Raw genomic sequence first — 18,990 nt, 5'->3', positions numbered from 1 at the left:
TTGCAGCAGCTTTGGCAGCGATTTATAGCCTCGAGTCTACTTGGGTATGACGTTAGAAGCTTGGCACATCTGTATTTGGAGAGTTTCTCCCATTCTCTGCACATCCTCTCAATCTGTGTCAGTGGATGGGGAGCGTTACTGCACATCTATTTTCAGTTCTCTCCAGAGTTGTTCGATCAGGTTCAAGTCCGGGCTCTGGCTGGACCACTCGAGGACATTCAGAGACTTGTCCCGAAGCCACTCCTGTGTTTTCTTGGCTGTGTGCTTAGAGTCGTTGTCCTGATGGAAGGTGAACCTTCGCCCCTGTCGGAGGTCCTGAGCACTCTGGAGCAGGTTTTCATCAAGGATCTCGCTGTACTTTGCTCCGTTCATCTTTCCCTTGATCCTGACTAGTCTCCTAGTCCCTACTGCTTTAAAATATCCCCACAGCATGATGCTGCCAACCCACAAGGCTTCAGGTGCCAGGTTTCCTCCAGAAGTGACAAGGCCAAAGAGTTCAATCTTGGTTTCATCAGACCAGAGGATCTTGTTTCTCATGGTCAGAGTAATTTAGGTTTCTTTTGGAAAACTCCAAGCGGGCTATCATGTGCCTTTTACTGAGGAGTGGCTTCCATCTGGCCACTCTACCATAAAGGCCTGATTGGTGGAATTTTCTAGAGATGGTTGTCTCCCTTCTCCACAGACGAGCTCTGACAGAGCTCCAATCAGGTTCTTGGTCACCTCCCTGACCAAGGCCCTTCTCCCCCGATTGCTCAGTTTGGCCGGGTGGCAAGCTCCAAGAAGAGTCTTGGTGGTTCCAAATTTCTTCCACTTAAGAATGGAGGCCACTGTGTTATTGGGGACCTTCAATGCTGCAGAATTGTTCTGGTACCCTTCCCTAGAGCTGAGACTCAATACAATCCTGTTTTGGAGCTCTACGGACAATTCCTTAACTCATGGCTTGGTTTTTCCTTTGACATGCACTCTCAACTGTGGGACCTTTTTTTTATAGACAGGTGTTCCTTTCCCAATCAATTGAATTTACTACAGGTGGCCTCCCCAATCAAGTTGCAGAAACATCTCAAGGATGATCAATGGAAACAGGATGCACCTGAGCTAAATTTTGAGTTTCATAGCAAAGGGTCTGAATATTTATGTAAATATGGCATTTGTTTTTTTTTATTTGTAATACATTTGCAAAAATGTCTTGGCCTATTTTTTTTCTTTGTCATTATGGGGTTGTGTGTGTGTGGGGGGAATTATTTAATCCATTTTAGAATAAGGCTGTAACAAAATGTGGAAAAGGGGAAGGGGTCTGAATACTTTACGAATGACGTCACATCTACATTTGTTTTATATGATACACGTGTATATGATGTCTACTGTCAAAATACTCATTCTCTGACCCCTGCACACCCCAAATGTTTTTATTTTTGCGTGTGAAATGATAGTAGTGTTTGTTTCGCACCTCTTGTTTATAATTTCATCCAGCTATGAAAATGGAAGATAATGGACTTGAATACACTGAGTATACAAACCATTGACAACCTCCCCCACCCTTTACCCTCAGAACAGTCTCAATTTGTCGGGCATGGACTCTGCAAGGTGTTGAAAGCGTACCACAGGAATGCTGGCCCATGTTGACTCCAATGCTTCCCACAGTTGTCAAGTTGGCTGGATGTCCTTTGGGTGGTGGACCATTCTTGATACACACGGGAAACTGTTGAGCGTGAAAAACCCAGCAGCATTGCAGTTCTTGACACAAACCATAGCGCCTGGCACCTACCACCATACCCCGTTTAAAGGGACTTAAATATTTTGCTTGCCCATTCACCTTCCGATTGGCACACATACACAATCCATGTCTCAATTGTCTCAAGGCTTAAAAATGATTTAACCTCCTCCCCTTCATCAACACTGATTTGAATTGGAGTTAACAAGTGACATGAAGGGATCATGGCTTTCATGTGGTCAGTCTGTAATGGAAAGAGCAGTTCTTAATGTTTTGTAGATTCAGTGTATGCACAGGAATATTTGTTTTCAATGAATAATTTGTTTGTTATTGGAATCAAATAAAAGGTTTATTTAAAAAAAAAAAAAAAAAATGTGTATTGTGTTCCAGGCTGTGGCTTTACTGTGATCTGTCCATTTGTACTGTATTTACCATGGTAGGATTGCATTTCTATTTACTATTTCACTAAAAGTGCCGCATGTCTATCAAACTGAGAAAGGTGATGGACTTTGCCCCCTCTTCAGTCCTTCACCCACCTGTAAACCATTAACTAAGCCATAAAGCTTTTCAGTAGCAGGAATTACAGATACAGTTGGGCAGGCTTTGTGCTGCTGAATCACTGTTGTCATCTGGATACAGGAAGGAAGTCACTCATGCCTTTATCAGAAGTCATGTGCCTTTTTGGTTTTTAACAGGATGTTGTTTCATGATGTCATTAATGTGAAATTGGCATAAACAGGCATTTGAATTTAGCTTTTTAAGCATTTTGGCCTTAAATGGTCATCTGGGATTCACTGTAGCTTTGGTGCTGGTGGGTTAGGATATTGATGTAACAAAAAAAAAAGAAAATGACCAAAGTCCACAAACGGTCACTGGGGAAAAAGCCAGAGACACTGTGTTAAGGTTTATAGATTAGGAGAGGAAGTCTTCTCATTTCCTCTTCCTCTAGACTCACTTTTCCCCATTTGTGATACTCGAAAAAATGTATGAGAATGGCCAATGTTAATGCTGCCGTCAGTGTCAAAACAGTATTTAGCAAATTATCACCGCTGTCTTTTGCTCAGGAGATTCTCCTTTAAAAGTGCTTCCCAAATAACACCCCGTTTCCTTTATAGGGGACTACTTTAGACCAGGGCGCATAGGACTATGGTCAAAAGTAGTGCACTATACATGTATAGGGAATAGGTTGCCATTTGGGATGCAGCCTTAGTCATTTTGACCGTAACTCTGTAGCAGTGTGCCCTTAACTGTGTATCACAGGGTTTGGTTCAATTCCATTTAAGTTCATTCAAAAGTCAAGAATTTAAAAGGTGCCGTTTTATTTTTGGTGTGAATTTCACTTCACTTGACAAAGTTTAAATGGGAATTGACCCTGGTGTATAATGCGATTGGGTGTTTGAGAAAGTGAACAGTAGTTTCTCTGTGAGTTTTAGATGTGCTTCTTCCCAGTGTGTTCATGCGTAAGGTTCTTGAGGTTTGGACCAAAGTAGTGCAAGATATAGGGAATGAGGTGCCATTTGGGACGCAACCCATTAAACCCACAGTGCAGCTCTGGGGGAGAGTAGTAGGCCACGTGCAGAGGTGAGCATGTGTGCTCATAGTGGGAGATCGTTTTGAAGGGTCATTGATCCACCCGATACCCAAATCTCACCTCAGTGGGACCACAGCCTCTGTTCCAAAAAATACCCTTCACTTTCTCTTCTTCCATCTTACCTATTCCATAGCCAACCAGGGAAACAGACAACAGAGGATACAAAATACCACTCAACAGCACAGTAGACACTGCAACAAAGACCGAAAGTTCAAGCCATTCTCATCACAGAAACAGTAGGTACATTGGTTTACTTTTCCATTTCTTTGTTTGAGTGATTAGTTTATACAGGATGGTGTAACAATCTTAGCAAATAATTAAATTCCTTGCTATTAGATTTCTCTAAACATTTTAGATGGATTGAGTTTAAATTGATCAATGTTATACACAATTGGACATTTTGAATTTAACTGTTTTGTTTTGATTTGCTAAAGTGAAAACTTTAAATGTTCCTTCCATTCGATCACTTTACTAAAGATAGATTTAGTTCGTGACTTACAAATATATTTCCCCTGAAGCACTGATAGGTTCACACTACCCAGCTGGGGAAAAATGGTGAACCATGTCCCCATTACATGCTTTTGTGGTTGTAAACTGGTTTTCTGGTTGAAAAGACATCAGTTTACAACCATCTGATGTTTGTTACAACCAGGTAAAGATGCCTTTTTCATGCCTTCAGAAAGTATTCATACCCCTTGGCTTATTCCACATTTGGTTGTATTACAGCCTGAATTCAAAATGTATTAAATATGTTTTTTCTTTCACATTGACATACAATATCCCATAATGACAAAGTGAAAACATGTTTTTAGAATTTTTAGCAAATGTATTGAAAATGAAATACAAAAATATCCAATTTACATAAATATTTACATCCCTTTGAATTGACACTCCAAATTGAACTTGGGTACATCCAATTTGCTTGGATCATCCTTGATGTCACTACAACTTGGAGTCCACCTGTGGCCAATTCAATTGTTTATAATTGATTTAGAAAGAAACACACCTGTCTATATAAGTTCTGACAGTGCATGTCAGAGCAGGAACTATACCATGAACCCCAAGGAACTGGCCGTAGATCTACGATAGAGAATTGTGATGAGACATAAAATAGAGTTGAAGTCAGAAGTTTACATACACTTAGGTTGGAGTCATTAAAACTTGTTTTTCAACCAGTCCACAAATTTCTTGTTAATAAACTATAGTTTTGGCAAGTTGGTTAGGACATCTACTTTGTGCATGACACAAGTAATTTTTCCAACAATTGTTTACAGACCGATTATTTCACTGTATCACAATTCCAGTGGGTCAGAAGTTTAAATACACTAAGTTAACTGTGCCTTTAAACAGCTTGGAACATTCCAGAAAATGATGTCATGGCTTTAGAAGCTTCTGATAGGCTAATTGACATTTGAGTCAATTGGAGGTGTGCCTCTTTGCTTGACATCATGGGGAAATCAGCCAAGACCTCAGAAAAATAATTGTAGACCTCCACAAGTCTGGTTCATCCTTGGGAGCAATTTCCAAACGCCTGAAGGTACCACGTTCATCTGTACAAACAATAGTACGCAAGTATAAACACCATGGGACCACGCAGCTGTCATACCGCTCAGGAAGGAGACGCGTTCTATCTCCTAGAGATTAACGTATTTTGGTGCGAAAAGTGCTAATCAATCCCAGAACAACAGCAAAGCACCTTGTGAAGATGCTGGAGGAAACAGGTACAAAAGTATCTATATCCACAGTAAAACAAGTCCAATATCGACATAACCTGAAAGGCCGCTCAGCAAGGAGGAGGCCACTGCTCCAAAACTGCCATAAAAAAGCCAGACTATGGTTTGCAACTGCACATGGGGACAAAGATTGTACTTTTTGGAGAAATGTCCTCTGGTCTGATGAAACAAAAATAGAACTGTTTGGCAATAATGACCATCGTCATGTTTGGAGGAAAAAAGGGGATGCTTGCAAGCCGAAGAACACCATCCCAACCGTGAAGCACAGGGATGGAAGCATCATGTTGTGGGGGTGCTTTGCTGCAGGAGGGACTGGTGCACTTCACAAAATAGATGGCATCATGAGGAAGAAAAATTACGTGGATATATTGAAGCAACATCTCAAGACATCAGTCAGGAAGTTAAAGTTTGGTCACAAATGGGTCTTCCAAATGGACAATGACCCCAAGAATACTTCCAAATTTGTGGCAAAATGGCTTGATGACAAAGTCAAGGTATTGGAGTGGCCACCCCAAAGCCCTGACCTCAAACCTATAGAAAATTTGTGGGCAGAACTGAAAAAGCGTGTGTGACCAAGGAGTCCTACAAACCTGACTCAGTTACACCAGCTCTGTCAGGAGGAATGGGCCAAAATTCACCCAACTTATTGTGGGAAGGTTGTGGAAGGCTACCTGAAACATTTGACCCAAGTTTAACAATTTAAAGGCAATGCTACCAAATGCTAATTGAGTGTATGTAAACTTCTGACCCACTAGGAATGTGATGAAAGAAATAAAAGCTGAAATAAATCATTCACTCTACTATTATTCTGACATTTCACATTCTTAAAATAAAGTGGTGATCCTAACTGACCTAAAACAGGGAATCTTTACTAGGATTAAATGTCAGGAATTGTGAAAAACTGAGTTTAAATGTATTTGGCTAAGGTGTATGTAAACTTCCGACTTGATCTGTATATCTGGGGACGGGTGTAAAACAATTTCTAGTGTTGAAAGTTTCCAAGAACACAGTGGTCTCCATCATTGGGAAATGGGAAAAATATGGACTCTGCCTAGAGCTGGGCAAGAAGGACCTTGGTTAGGGAGGTGACCAAGAACCCAATGACCACTCTACAGAGTTCCTTGGCTGAGATGGGAGAACCTGCCAGAAGGACAACAGTCTCGGGCACAGATCGCACCGGGCTGTGAATGCGCACTGGCGACACAGTGCGCCTCACCGCATAACACGGTGCTTGCTTCGTCACTCGCTCCCCACGGTAAGCACGAGGAGTTGGCTCAGGTCTCCACCCTGACTCTGCCAATCTCCCCATGTGCCCATTGGGGGGGGCTGCCTCTCGGGCTTCCGTCGTTACCGTGACTCCCTTGCTGCCTCCACCTGCTTCCCCGGCAGGCTGTTGTATCTCTCCAATACCTGCTCCCAAGTCCAGTCTATCCTTTCCTCCAACTCCTCCAGCGACCAGGATGCCATCTCCTCCCGGGCACGCTGCTTAATCCAGTCCTCCTGACCACGCTGCTTGGTCCTTTGGTGGTAGGTGATTCTGTCACGGCTGTCGTAGGAAGAAGAGGACCGAAGTGCAGCGTGTGTGTCGTTCCACATTTTATTTATGCTGTAGAAACTACGCAATACATAAATACACTGAATGGAGAAAAAAAAAAAGTGACACAGAGATGAACACATACACAACTCTAAATGAATCACCCACAAAACCCAGGTGGAAAAACCCCTACTTAAGTATGATCTCCAATTAGAGACAATGAGGACCAGCTGCCTCTAATTGGAGATCATCCCAAACAAAACCCCAACATAGAAATACAAAACTAGAACCTAAACATAGAAATAGAAAACATAGAAGAAAAACCCTGTCACGCCCTGACCTACTCTACCATAGAAAATAACATATTTCTATGGTCAGGACGTGACATGGTGGCAGCATCATGCTATGGGGATGCTTTTCACCAGCAGGGATTGGGAGACTGGTAAGGATAGATGGGAACAATGAATGGGGCCAAATACAGGCAAATCCTTGATGAGAACCTGCTTCAGTATGCAAATGACCTTAGCCTGGGGGGCAAGGTTTACGTTCCAACAGGACAATGACCCCAAGCATACAGCAAAATCAATGCTGGAATGGCTTCCAAACAATAATGTGAAAGTTCTTGAGTGGCTTAGTCAAAGCCCATACTTAATCCCATTGAAAATCTGTGGAAAGACTTGAATGTAATTGTTCACCACCACTCCCCAGAAAATCTGCAAGGAAGAAATGGGAGAAAATCCCCAAATCCAAATGTACAAAGCTGATACAGACATACCCAAGACGACTCAAAGCTGTAATCACCATCAAAGGTGCTTCTGCAAAGTATTAACTCAGGGGTGTGAATACTTATGGAAATGTAATAATTCTGTATTTCATTTTCAATAAATTTGCTAACATTTTTAAAACATATCTTCACTTTGTCTTTATGGGGTATAGTGTGTAGATGGGTGAGAATGTTTTTTTTTTTAATCCATTTTGAATTCAGGCTGTAAATCAAGGGGCATAAATATTTTCTGAAGGCACTGTATGTTGGTGGTTCAGATAACATGGTTTTAGCAACCAGGAAAATACTTTATCAAAACCCCTTTTTTTTAAATATATTTTTATAGGACATATAAAGAAATACAAATTACAAATTGAACAGATACATCCTTTTATCCCCCTATACTTATTGAAACACCTCCCTCCCTTTAACAACAAAACAGCATACATACAAAAATGAAATAAATGTACGATTGGAAATAATAATATATAAATATACACATGCACACAAGTACACATATACAAACACAAAAATAAAAAATATCACAACATTCCCGTTGGCCAAAATCCTTACTCCTGATCAATAGAAGGCAACTGTTCAAAAAAGGAAATTAAAGGCTGCCATCTCAAGAAAAAGTTATCAGTACATCCTCTCAGAGTGTATATAATTTTTTTCTAAGTGTTGAAAAGACAGATCTTTCAACCAGGATGATGCATTGGGAGGTTTGAAGGATTTCCAGTGAAGCAAGATCTGCTGGAGGGCTATAAGGGAGGCAAACGCTACAACGTCCGCTTTACTTTTAGTGAGACTGTAACAAAGATGGAACTCCAAATATAGCTATCAGAGGACGAGGCTGCAGGTCAATATCTAGAATTTTCGAGAGTATTAAGAGTGTGCTCCTAATCTCAGCTCGTTACCTGTATAAAAGACACCTGGGAGCCAGAAATCTTTCTGATTGAGAGGGGGTCAAATACTTATTTCCCTCATTAAAATGCAAATCAACTTAACATTTTTGACACGCGTTTTTCTGGATTTTTTTGTTATTTTGTCTCTCACTGTTCAAATAAACCTACCATTAAAATTATAGACTGATCATTTCTTTGTCAGTGGGCAAACGTACAAAATCAGCAGGGGATCAAATACTTTTTTCCCTCACTGTATATGACATTATGCTGTCCTCTGAACTCTCTCAAATAAACAAAATCAAGACAGACTGGGGTAGTGAACTTGACCTTGCAGATAACTGGTGGGAGGAGGCCCTTCTAAGGGTGAAAGGGAGTGCGCTCCTAATCTCAGTTTGTTACCTGTATAAAAGACACCTGTCCACAGAAGCAATCAATCAATCAGATTACAAACACTCCACCATGGCCAAGACCAAAGAGCTCTCCAAGGATGTCAGGGACAAGATTGTAGACCTACACAAGGCTGGAATGGGCTACAAGACCATTGCCAAGCAGCTTGGTGAGAAGGTGACAACAGTTGGTGCGATTATTCGCAAATGGAACACACACAAAATAACTGTCAATCTCCCTGAGGCTCCATGCAAGATCTCACCTCGTGGAGTTGCAATGATCATGAGAACGGTGAGGAATCAGCCCAGAACTACACGGGAGGATCTTGTCAATGATCTCAAGGCAGCTGGGACCATAGTCACCAAGAAAACAATTGGTAACACACTACGCCATGAAGGACTGAAATCCTGCAGCGCTCGCAAGGTCCCCCTGCTCAAGAAAGCACATATACATGCCCGTCTGAAGTTTGCCAATGAACATCTGAATGATTCAGAGGACAACTGTGTGAAAGTGTTGTGGTCAGATGAGACCAAAATGGAGCTCTTTGGCATCAACTCAACTCGCCGTGTTTGGAGGAGGAGGAATGCTGCCTATGACCCCAAGAACACCCTCCCCACCGTCAAACATGGAGGTGGAAACATTATGCTTTGGCGGTGTTTTTCTGCTAAGGGGACAGGACAACTTCACCACATGAAAGGGATGATGGACGGGGCCATGTACCGTCAACTCTTGGGTGAGAACCTCCTTCCCTCAGCCAGGTCATTGAAAATGGGTCGTGGATGGGTATTCCAGCATGACAATGACCCAAAACACACGGCCAAGGCAACAAAGGAGTGGCTCAAGAAGAAGCACATTAAGGTCCTGGAGTGGTTTAGCCAGTCTCCAGACCTTAATCCCATAGAAAATCTGTGGAGGGAGCTGAAGGTTCGAGTTGCCAAACGTCAGCCTCGAAACCTTAATGACTTGGAGAAGATCTGCAAAGAGGAGTGGAACAAAATCCCTCCTGAGATGTGTGCAAACCTGGTGGCCAACTACAAGAAACGTCTGACCTCTGATTGCCAACAAGGGTTTTGCCACCAAGTACTAAGTCATGTTTTGCAGAGGGGTCTAATACTTATTTCACTCATTAAAATGCAAATCAATTTATAAGATTTTGACATGTGTTTTTCTGGATTGTTTTGTTGTTATTTTGTCTCTCACTGTTCAAATAAACTTACCATTAACATTATAGACTGAACATTTCTTTGTCAGTGGGCAAACGTACAAAATCAGCAGGAGATCAAATACTTTTTTCCTTCACTGTACAATATATCATAATGAAGACAGTGCAACCAGTTTTGCCTACTGGAATATAGTTAACACTACAATGTAGGTTCATAACTAATACATAACAAAAATAGTTTGTTGTGCCTTCTCTCTTCCCAGTAAATCAGCCAGCAAGACGGACCACCATGCTATTAGCTTTCCAGGTCCTGGGTCTGACTTTAGGGGTGATTGGCTGGTGTCTGGAGAACAGCTGCACTAGTTCCCATTCCTGGAGGGTACGCAGCCATTCTGGGGCTGTCACAACCAACAACTGGCAGTTCGAGGGCCTGTGGATGACCTGCGCAGCCACGTCCCTGGGCTCTATGCAGTGCCAGAGGTACAAGACTGTACTGGGGCTACCAGGTGAGAGACACATGCAGGGCTCAGTGCAATACTCACATGCAGTATTAAAGGGGCAATCTGTAGTTTAAACAACAACAAAATGGTATTGATAAACAGCTGAGAAATGGTGTTAGAGAAATGTAACCACTTTCAAATTCAAAGACAGAGCTATGGATTCAAGGACTGACCATCCAAACTATAGTTTTAACCATGGTTTGAGGCTGTATAGTCTGTTTGCAATTACATTGTTTAAAAAAAAACATTTTGTGTTCTGATGGAGTATGACAGTTGAACTAAGCCGATGAGGCATTTATAATTTGTAGTCTTCAAAAAATCTATGGGTTTATGTTATTAATTTCAAAGTAAAAAATTTAGTTACAGATTGCCCCGCCAGGATTTATTTTCCTATGATCAAATACAAATCTTTGAATGTTGTAAACATCTTCTTAGGTTATCACATAAACATACTTCCTTCCCTGGTAGATGCCTTCAAGTTTCAAAATGAGTAGTATGTATGCACGGACAGTAGTTTCTGGGCAAAAGCACTGTGTAAACATTGCAATTGTGGTTTTCGATTAAATTCCAGCCAAGAGTGACCCAGCAGTTAGATATCGGCTCAAATACTTGATGTAGTTTTACCCTTGTCTAAAGTGACTGTGCTGCTTTGATAATTGTCCATAAAACACAAATTCATCAAGAAACTGAGAAAAGATCTAAAGAAGTATTTACATAACAAAACTATTGTGTAGATGAGACTGACATAGAGTATCTGTGAAATCAATTATCGTAGGCCTGTAGTACGGTGTCCATATTAGGACAGCCAAAGTCTAAGCAGGACTTTTTGAAGCTGTTCTCATATTGACAACGTAGTACGGTAGTATTTTTTACTTCCTTTCCTACGTGACTGTCATTTTCAACTGTCGACCACCACACTGAGGTATGCAGGCCATATGGTCTTAGTTTCAGGCCATGAAGGTAATAGGGGTTGTAAATCACACAAGTATCATTGTATCATCGCTCAGTCAATCATTGACAGTCACACTGACCTTGGTTTCCTTTCATTGTGTGTATGTCAAATAGAATCTAATTTTATTGGTCACATACACATGGTTAGCAGATGTTAATGCGAGTGTAGCAAAATGCTTGTGCTTCTAGTTCCAACAGTGCAGTAATATCTAACAATTCCCAACAACTACCTAATACACACAAATCTAAAGGGGTGAATGAGAATATGTACATAAATATATGGATGAGCGATGGCCATAGGCAAGGTGCAGTAGATGTATATACTGTATTTTATATCATGTGATATGAGTAATGTAAGATATGTAAACATTACTAAAGTGGCATTATTTAAAGTGACTAGTGATCCATTTATTAAAGTGTCCAGTGATTGGTCTCAATACAGTATATACATGTGATATGAGTAATGTAAGATATGTAGACATTTAGAGTGTGGTGTACCTCTATTACACTGCAACAGACTCCTAGATAACCACACATTCATAAGAATAAAGAACTGTAGTCAGAACCGTAGTCACCTCACCACCAAAGGTCGGAGTGCTTTCATTGATACAGAGAGAGATATTAAATGAGTATTGTCTAACCTGAGAATTCTAAGGAGACACCAATGGCAAACACCAATGGCAGGTACTGTATCTATTGTGAAACTCCTGATTTAATAGTTGAGAAAGTCAAACAGTGGGTCAGGATGGGTGTCATCGCTTTCGATGAACCAATCTAAACCAATTTCGATGAACCAATCAGTAATATTTTTTATCTCCATAGACCACACCTAAGCTCTAAACCCTGGCCACCATCACCTTATAGGTGAAGCCTCTATGGTTTTTACACGCCTCTTATTGCTTTACAACCCCTGTGCATAGACTAAAGTTCTCTGCATTTGAAACAAGACAACAGACACCCAGCACATTGGAGACCGAGCAAGGACATACAACAACTTGCATATCTCGTGAGGCCATTTTCAATCATCCTGTGTGTCAACCTCAAGAGTAAGAAGCCTTTTCCCACACCTGTGTGTGTGTGTGCTCTGGGTGATCATGTCGACGGCAGTGGAACTAACTGGGTTTTTGTTGTGTGTGGCAAGCTGGCTGCTCACCGGCTCCTCACTAGCCAATGACTACTGGAAGGTGTCCTCGGTGTCTGGCAGTGTCATCGTATCCACACGCCAGTTCCAGAATCTATTTCATTCATGTGCCGAGAACAGCGCCGGCATTAGGAACTGCAAAGACTTTGAGTCTATGCTCGCTCTGCCTGGTAGGTACTAGACTGACTACTACTCCCAAACTGGACTAACAGATAATCTCCAAAACCTGTCCCAAACAATATCTGCAAATTAAATTGACATCCCTGGTCAAAGGGAACTCTAAAGGGAAACGTTTCCTGCTCGTCTATGTCACTGGCCAACTGAAATGGTTAATGTTATGTGATGTGATTTTTCTGTGTAATGGTCAATCAATTACATAAAACAACCTTAAATAGTCAGTTTTGTTAGATTCCTGATGTTGCCAAATGTTTTAAGAATAAGAGGAACACAATGTCTTTTCAATTGAGTGTCTCTTCAGCAAACATGAATGATCCATGTATTGGTACAGTTATGTTTCTTAGACACATCCTACATCCGAGTTAAAGCCTCCATTTGTGTGTTCTGTAGGTGACAAACAGCAAGTTGATATCAGCCTTTAGCAGTGTCTAACAATTAAAAAAGGCCACCAGCACTCACTTGATAGCAGCAATTGAAGTCTGTTTTTCTTTAGGCAACATGTCCCACTAGTACACCCTGCAAACGTTTCTGCTATGCCTTCTTCAGTGTGTGTGTGTGTTGTTAGACACGCAAGAGGATAGAGTTGAGCACATTTCCCTCCCTCTCCAAGTCTGTCTACTCAGGCTCTCTATCGATCCTATGTCTGTTGTTGACTGGAACTCTGTCGCTTCCTGTGTTCAGGCTACATACAGGCATGTCGAGCCCTGATGATCATCGCTCTGCTCCTGGGTCTAGCGTCCATCATTGTGTCAGTGCTGGGGCTGAAATGCACAAAGATCGGCAGCACTTCTGAACAGGCCAAGGGCAAAATCGCTCTGACAGGCGGAAGCTTGTTCATCTTATCAGGTGTGTCCCCAACTCCCAACTGCCAGCATCATCATCTTTATTCAGTTCTCCTCTAATCATAGTACCAATCTCTCTCTTTTTCTTCCCCTCTCTCCCCCCACCTCTCTTTCTTCTGCCGTTTATCAACCATCTCAATCTGCCTCTCCTGCAGGTCTTTCCACCTTGACTGCTGTGTCATGGTATGCTGCACGGGTGGTGCAGGAGTTCCATGATCCATTCTTTGCAGGAGTAAGGTGAATACACATCCCAAAAGCTGAAAGTACTGCCTGCAAATTGGCAGGAGTTTTTTCCGGTCACATCACTCAACCAATCAATTAAAACCATTTTCATAAAAACCTTTTATTGAAGGAATCATTCTGATTTGGACACACACACACACACACACACACACACACGATTCATTCTCTGTCCATTAGGTTTGAACTGGGTGCAGGTCTATACATGGGTTGGGGAGCTGCCTGTTTGGCCATTCTAGGTGGGGTCATGCTCTGCTGTTCCTGTAAGAGGGGTCCATCAGTACCAACCACAGGGTGAGTAATTGCATCCACAAAGTTGAGTCCCAAATTGCACCCTAATCCCTATTTAGTGCACTATAGGGCTCTGGTCCATTTGGGATGCAACCAAAGACACTTCCTACTCCCAAAGTTATTGGCAAGCTAACCATTATCCTACCAAAACCATGGTCTTGGTTGGAAAAAGTGAGGACAACACTATCTCAGGTCTCAAGGCAGGTAATAGGCTAGCCAACACTAGTTAGCTAGCGATTTCCCATCTGTTACATGAGCTAGTCAAAGAAATCATTGTTGTCCAATCTATTGTACCCTACTTGTCTTACAGGGGATATTCATACAACTACTCCAAAACAAGTGGTGGACAAAAGATCTACAGGGCAGAACATGTGTCAGAGTCTGGGAGTTCAAAAGCTTATGTTTAAAGCAGTTTAAAATGTTTTTTTTTTTTTTTCAATCTAATTGTTTGTTTGTCTGTTTCCATTTGTTTCTTCACCAAAGTGTGAATTTACTGGTTTGAATTTGCCATTATATATTTTTGTTGTCTTGAGTCACTGTGAATATTAATGCAATGTTTATTACTTTGAAATGTATTGAAAATAAAAACATTGCTCTGTTGATGATTATTGTTCTATTGATATTGGATATCCAAATGAATGGAAAATATAAGCTATGCCACAACTCCAAATGAATGGAAAAGATACCCACTGGGCACAGACGTCTAATCCACATTGGTTTAACGTAATTTCATTGAAATGACGTGGAAACAACGTTGATTCAACCAGTGTATAAGAATCAAATACAGTACTTACCTGAATTTTATAGTCAATCCTGTGATTCGAAACTGACTACAGCCTTATGTTCAAGTAATGTCTTGTGATCGCTCAGCTCCCAGCTGGACATTTAAATAAATACTCCACTCAAAATAAAAACAATTAAAATTCTGTTATTTACTATTTAACATTTCATCTGATATGTGTCTAACCCAGATACTTGGGTCAGAATATGTTGTACAAATCTACAGTTGGACTGCTTCAGACAAGGAAAAATAATTGGCTAATGTAACCAGCGTCACTGTGCTAAATTATCTGTTTCACTTCCTCCCTCAAGTTGCCTCTGACTGGGCTTGAACCAAACTCTTAGAAAGAAAAGGTTATTTAGAGTTCTAGATAGAACCTTTTGGTTCTTTGGTAAAAATTAAAGAACTCTTTTCAGAAAAAGTTTCAATTCTTAAGGTTCTATAATAAAATGTTTTTGAACATCACTGTCCACCAACTGCCATTTAACCAGCATGACCACTGTCTGGTTTCAGAAGACTGTTGTTGAAAATACCAATAAGCATTCCAAAATGTTTTATGGTAAGCAAAGTAGATGTTTTAATTGAAATATATAAAGTCAATCATTTGATAATCTATAGGCTAGAATAAATAAGGTCAAACGACCAGTGGAAAAAATAGCAGAATTGGGATGCCTGACTAAATGCAGCCATAGAGCTACATACCCAGCCTGACATTGGCAATTAGCTAATTGTTATTTTTATTTCAGTGTGGAGTCAGATGGGGGACTATGTTTCATGATGCTATAACAAGAGTGGACTGAGTGCTGCAAAACTCAATGTGCATGATGGGCTTACAGAGGTAATACCCTCTCCCTCAACGTCAACAAAACAAAGGAGCTGATTGTGGACTTCAGGAAACAGCAGAGGGAGCACGCCCCCATCCACAGGGCCGCAGTGGAAAGCTTCAAGTTCCTTGGTGTACACATCACTGACAATCTTAAATGATCCACCCACACAGACAGTGTGGTGAAGGCGCAACAGCGAGGCTGAAGAAATTCAGAATGCGAGGTCAGTACAGGTGCATCAAAGCTGGGACTGAGAGACTGAAAAACATATATCTATCTCAAGGCCATCAGACCGGCCTCCAACCAGTACCCTGCCCTGAACTTTAGTCAATGTCACTAGCCGGTTACCACCCAGTTACTCAACCTTGCACCTTAGAGGAAGCTGCCTATTTACATAGACATAGAATACTGGTAAGTTTAATCATGTTTACATACTGTTTTACCCACTTCATATGTATAGACTGTATTTTAGTCAAGGCCTATCCTATTTAACTATTGCTGTGCATATACTATTCTATCCTACGTATTATTCAGGTGTACTACTACTATATATACAGTACCAGTCAAAAGTTTGGACACCTACTCATTCTATGGTTTTTCTTCATTTTTAAGACATCAAAACTATGAAATAACACATATGGAATCATGTAGTAACCAAAAAAGTGTTAAATGAATCAAAATGTATTTTAGATTCTTCAAAGTAGCCACCCCTTGTCTTTATGATAGCTTTGCACACTCTTGGCATTCTCTCGACCAGCTTCACCTGGAAGGCTTTTCCAACAGTCTTGAAGGAGTTCCCACATATGCTGAGCACTTGTTGGCTGCTTTTCCTTCACTCTGTTGTTCAACTCATCCCAAACCATCTCAATTGGGTTGAGGTCAGGTGATTGTGGAGGCCAGGTCATCTGATGCAGCACTCCATCACTCTCCTACTTGGTCAAATAGCCCTTACACAGCCTGGAGGCGTGTTGGGTTATTGTCCTGTTGAAAAACAAATGATAGTCCCACTAAGCACAAACCAGATGGGATGGCATATCGCTGCAGAATGCTGTGGTAGCCATGCTGGTTAACTGTGCCTTGAATTCTAAATAAATCACTGACAGTGTCACCAGCAAGGCACCCCCACACCATCACACCCCCTCCTTCATGCTTCACGGTGGGAACCACACATGCGGAGATCATCCGTTTACCTACTCTGCATCTCACAAAAACACGGCGGTTGGAACCAAAAATCTCAAATTTGGACTCATCAGACCAAAGGACAGATTTCAACCGGTCTAATGTCTATTGCTCATGTTTCTTGGCCAAGAGCGCTTTTGACACACCCACTCCTTTCGACACACCCTCTGCATCGAGACCAGTCCCGGACTCAGATGAAGATTTTTATGAATAAACTAAGATAGACCACAGTCTGTCGTTTCCAATGGGAACAACTTAGTCATACTGGGAAGAACAAGCCAGGAGGTGGGCAGAGCCAAGCACGAGCTAGCGAGATCCTAGTGCGCGTGTGCAATAACTCAACTTGCCTTTGCACTCCTAATAAATGTGATTTTTTTACAACTTTGGCAAAGGGTAAAGTCTACAGAACTTGGACAATCATAGCAAATTCTAGTTTTGGGAACAAAAAAACTGTATTGAGATCAAATGTTTCATCGATGAGAAAACTGTCTGAATGTCAAAATCCATCTCTTTCAATCTTCTCCCACTGCCGGCCAGTGGATTTCCCTCACTACCATATTTGGTAGTGAGTGGAAACGCCAAGCGGATGCTTCAAATTTATACATCCGGTGAAATATCTGTGACTCAGCTACGTACCTGTACTTGTTTTTTTTTGTTACCAAAATGTGCAGTCCGCAACACAGCGTCTAGCCTGCGGGAAATTCACACGTGAGCTGTGTTCAAATACCCATACTACTAGTTCATTTTAGTATTCTGTAAACGAACGGTATCCTTTCAGTTGAGCATACTAGTGTTACGGTAGTCTACCGGAAGTTGATTCTGTTGCTATGCAACCTCTTGCTACCAATACATTTTTGTGTTCTTAAATTCAATCTGGAATGCCAGTGTGCTCTTAAATTCAGAGCATTTTCAGATTGCCCATTCGTAAATTCTGAACGTTTCCCCTCTCTGAGTGTTCAGAGTGCACACTGGCTGAGGGGTAGGGTTCTGACCATCACAACAGCACTGCAGTCAAGCACACAAGCTAACTGGCTAGCTACTTCAACACAAATGAGAAAACACCTCCTTCTGACCAGTTCACGCGCCATAGCAGAGCTGATTAGACTGTTTTCATGTTATCCAGAGCGTTGGTAACTGTGCTACTGGCAACAATTTAATGATGCTTTTTTTTGCCGATGTTTACTGCCCCTGGCCATATTAAACGGGTGTTGAGCATTTGTAAATTCATCAATTATTCTGCACTCTGGCACACAGACGAGAGTGCTCTGAAATCGGAGTAGATAGCCAGAGCGAATTTATGTCCATTGTGAATACAAAATGACTATACCACTTAGCTATGAATGACGTGAATAATCAAGTCAATAAACGTTGCATAGTTAAATAGTAGCCTGGTGGTTAGAGCGTTTGGACTAGTAACTGAAAGGTTGCAAGCTCGAATCCCCGAGCTGACGAGGTAAAAATCTGTCATTCTGCCCCTGAACAAAGCAGTTAACCCACTGTTACAATGCCGTCATTGAAAATAATAATTTGTTCTTAACTGACTTGCCTAGTTATATATATATATATATATATCTTATTGATATAATGGCAAGTTCAATGTATTAGTAGCCAACATACCGGTAGTACCTATGCTGTAATGATATGCAATGTGGTTCGTAAGGATAGCGTAGCCAACATAACGTGTAGTGTAAATCATTTGAAATACTTTGATCAACATTTTCTTAACATATGTCATAGTTAAAGCAATTAATTTGTATCCGCTCTCGTCGGACTTCGGAAGCATATTTAACGCCATTTTCTTCAAATCTGAAAATGTTGCGAAGCCACGCCCATTTCCTGAAGAATTGCATTATGGGCCCTAGAAGTACGGAAATAGTGTCCTCTGTGTGTATTCTTCGTAATTTAGCGAATGTAGTATGACATCCGGGGAGGGCGCGTTCGGGGCCGGGAAAAGATGGCGGCGAGTGCAGACGAGATTTCAGCTTGCTCCGAGTAACCTTAACTTTTATCCCTCTCAAACTTACTTAAATGTAACGGAACTTGGCTTATAGTAAACACAATAGAGAACAACGCTAATTTGATCTGGAACTTTGAGAAATGGAAGTTGCTAGCTGAGCACTCATACATTGGAGAAAAACCGCCACCTGACTCCTCAGGAAAAGAAATTGAGGATTCTGGACATTCGGTGGATTCTGAAAATGCAGTCAATAGTCCTGCACTCAAAAAGACACAGATTTGTCTTTGCGCAAACTACAGGTCAACATAATCGATGCTGTCC

General features: G+C 41.3%; 1 protein-coding gene across 4 annotated transcripts; it reads left to right on the top strand.

Annotated features, from left to right (window-relative positions):
• The first annotated feature begins 3,236 nt into the window (after nt 1-3,236).
• Nucleotides 3,237-14,528, top strand: LOC106612348 (claudin-10). Of its 4 annotated transcripts, none has more exons than XM_014213404.2 (6): nt 3,237-3,538; nt 10,050-10,292; nt 13,237-13,401; nt 13,553-13,634; nt 13,818-13,931; nt 14,239-14,528. In XM_014213404.2, the coding sequence occupies exons 2-6, from the start codon at nt 10,076-10,078 to the stop codon at nt 14,333-14,335; spliced, it is 675 nt and encodes a 224-aa protein (XP_014068879.2). In that variant the 5' UTR covers nt 3,237-3,538; nt 10,050-10,075; the 3' UTR covers nt 14,336-14,528. The 4 variants fall into 4 exon arrangements, with proteins under 4 accessions (XP_014068879.2, XP_014068881.2, XP_045580253.1 ...); XM_014213406.2 differs by having other exon boundaries at nt 3,275-3,542; XM_045724297.1 differs by having other exon boundaries at nt 3,311-3,538; nt 10,025-10,292.
• The last annotated feature ends 4,462 nt before the right edge of the window (nt 14,529-18,990 follow it).

This window comes from Salmo salar, chromosome ssa09 (assembly GCF_905237065.1).
Source record: "Salmo salar chromosome ssa09, Ssal_v3.1, whole genome shotgun sequence".
NCBI classification, from domain to species: Eukaryota; Metazoa; Chordata; class Actinopteri; order Salmoniformes; family Salmonidae; genus Salmo; species Salmo salar.
This window is presented reverse-complemented; position numbering and strand designations above follow the sequence as displayed.

Excerpts from the sequence above, each read along its gene's own strand:
- LOC106612348 (XM_014213404.2), top strand. The coding sequence starts at position 10,076 with ATGCTATTAGCTTTCCAGGTCCTGGGTCTGACTTTAGGGGTGATTGGC. Across the intron at positions 10,293-13,236 it reads GACTGTACTGGGGCTACCAG|GCTACATACAGGCATGTCGA; the intron begins GTGAGAGACACA and ends TCCTGTGTTCAG. Across the intron at positions 13,932-14,238 it reads CCATCAGTACCAACCACAGG|GGGATATTCATACAACTACT; the intron begins GTGAGTAATTGC and ends CTTGTCTTACAG.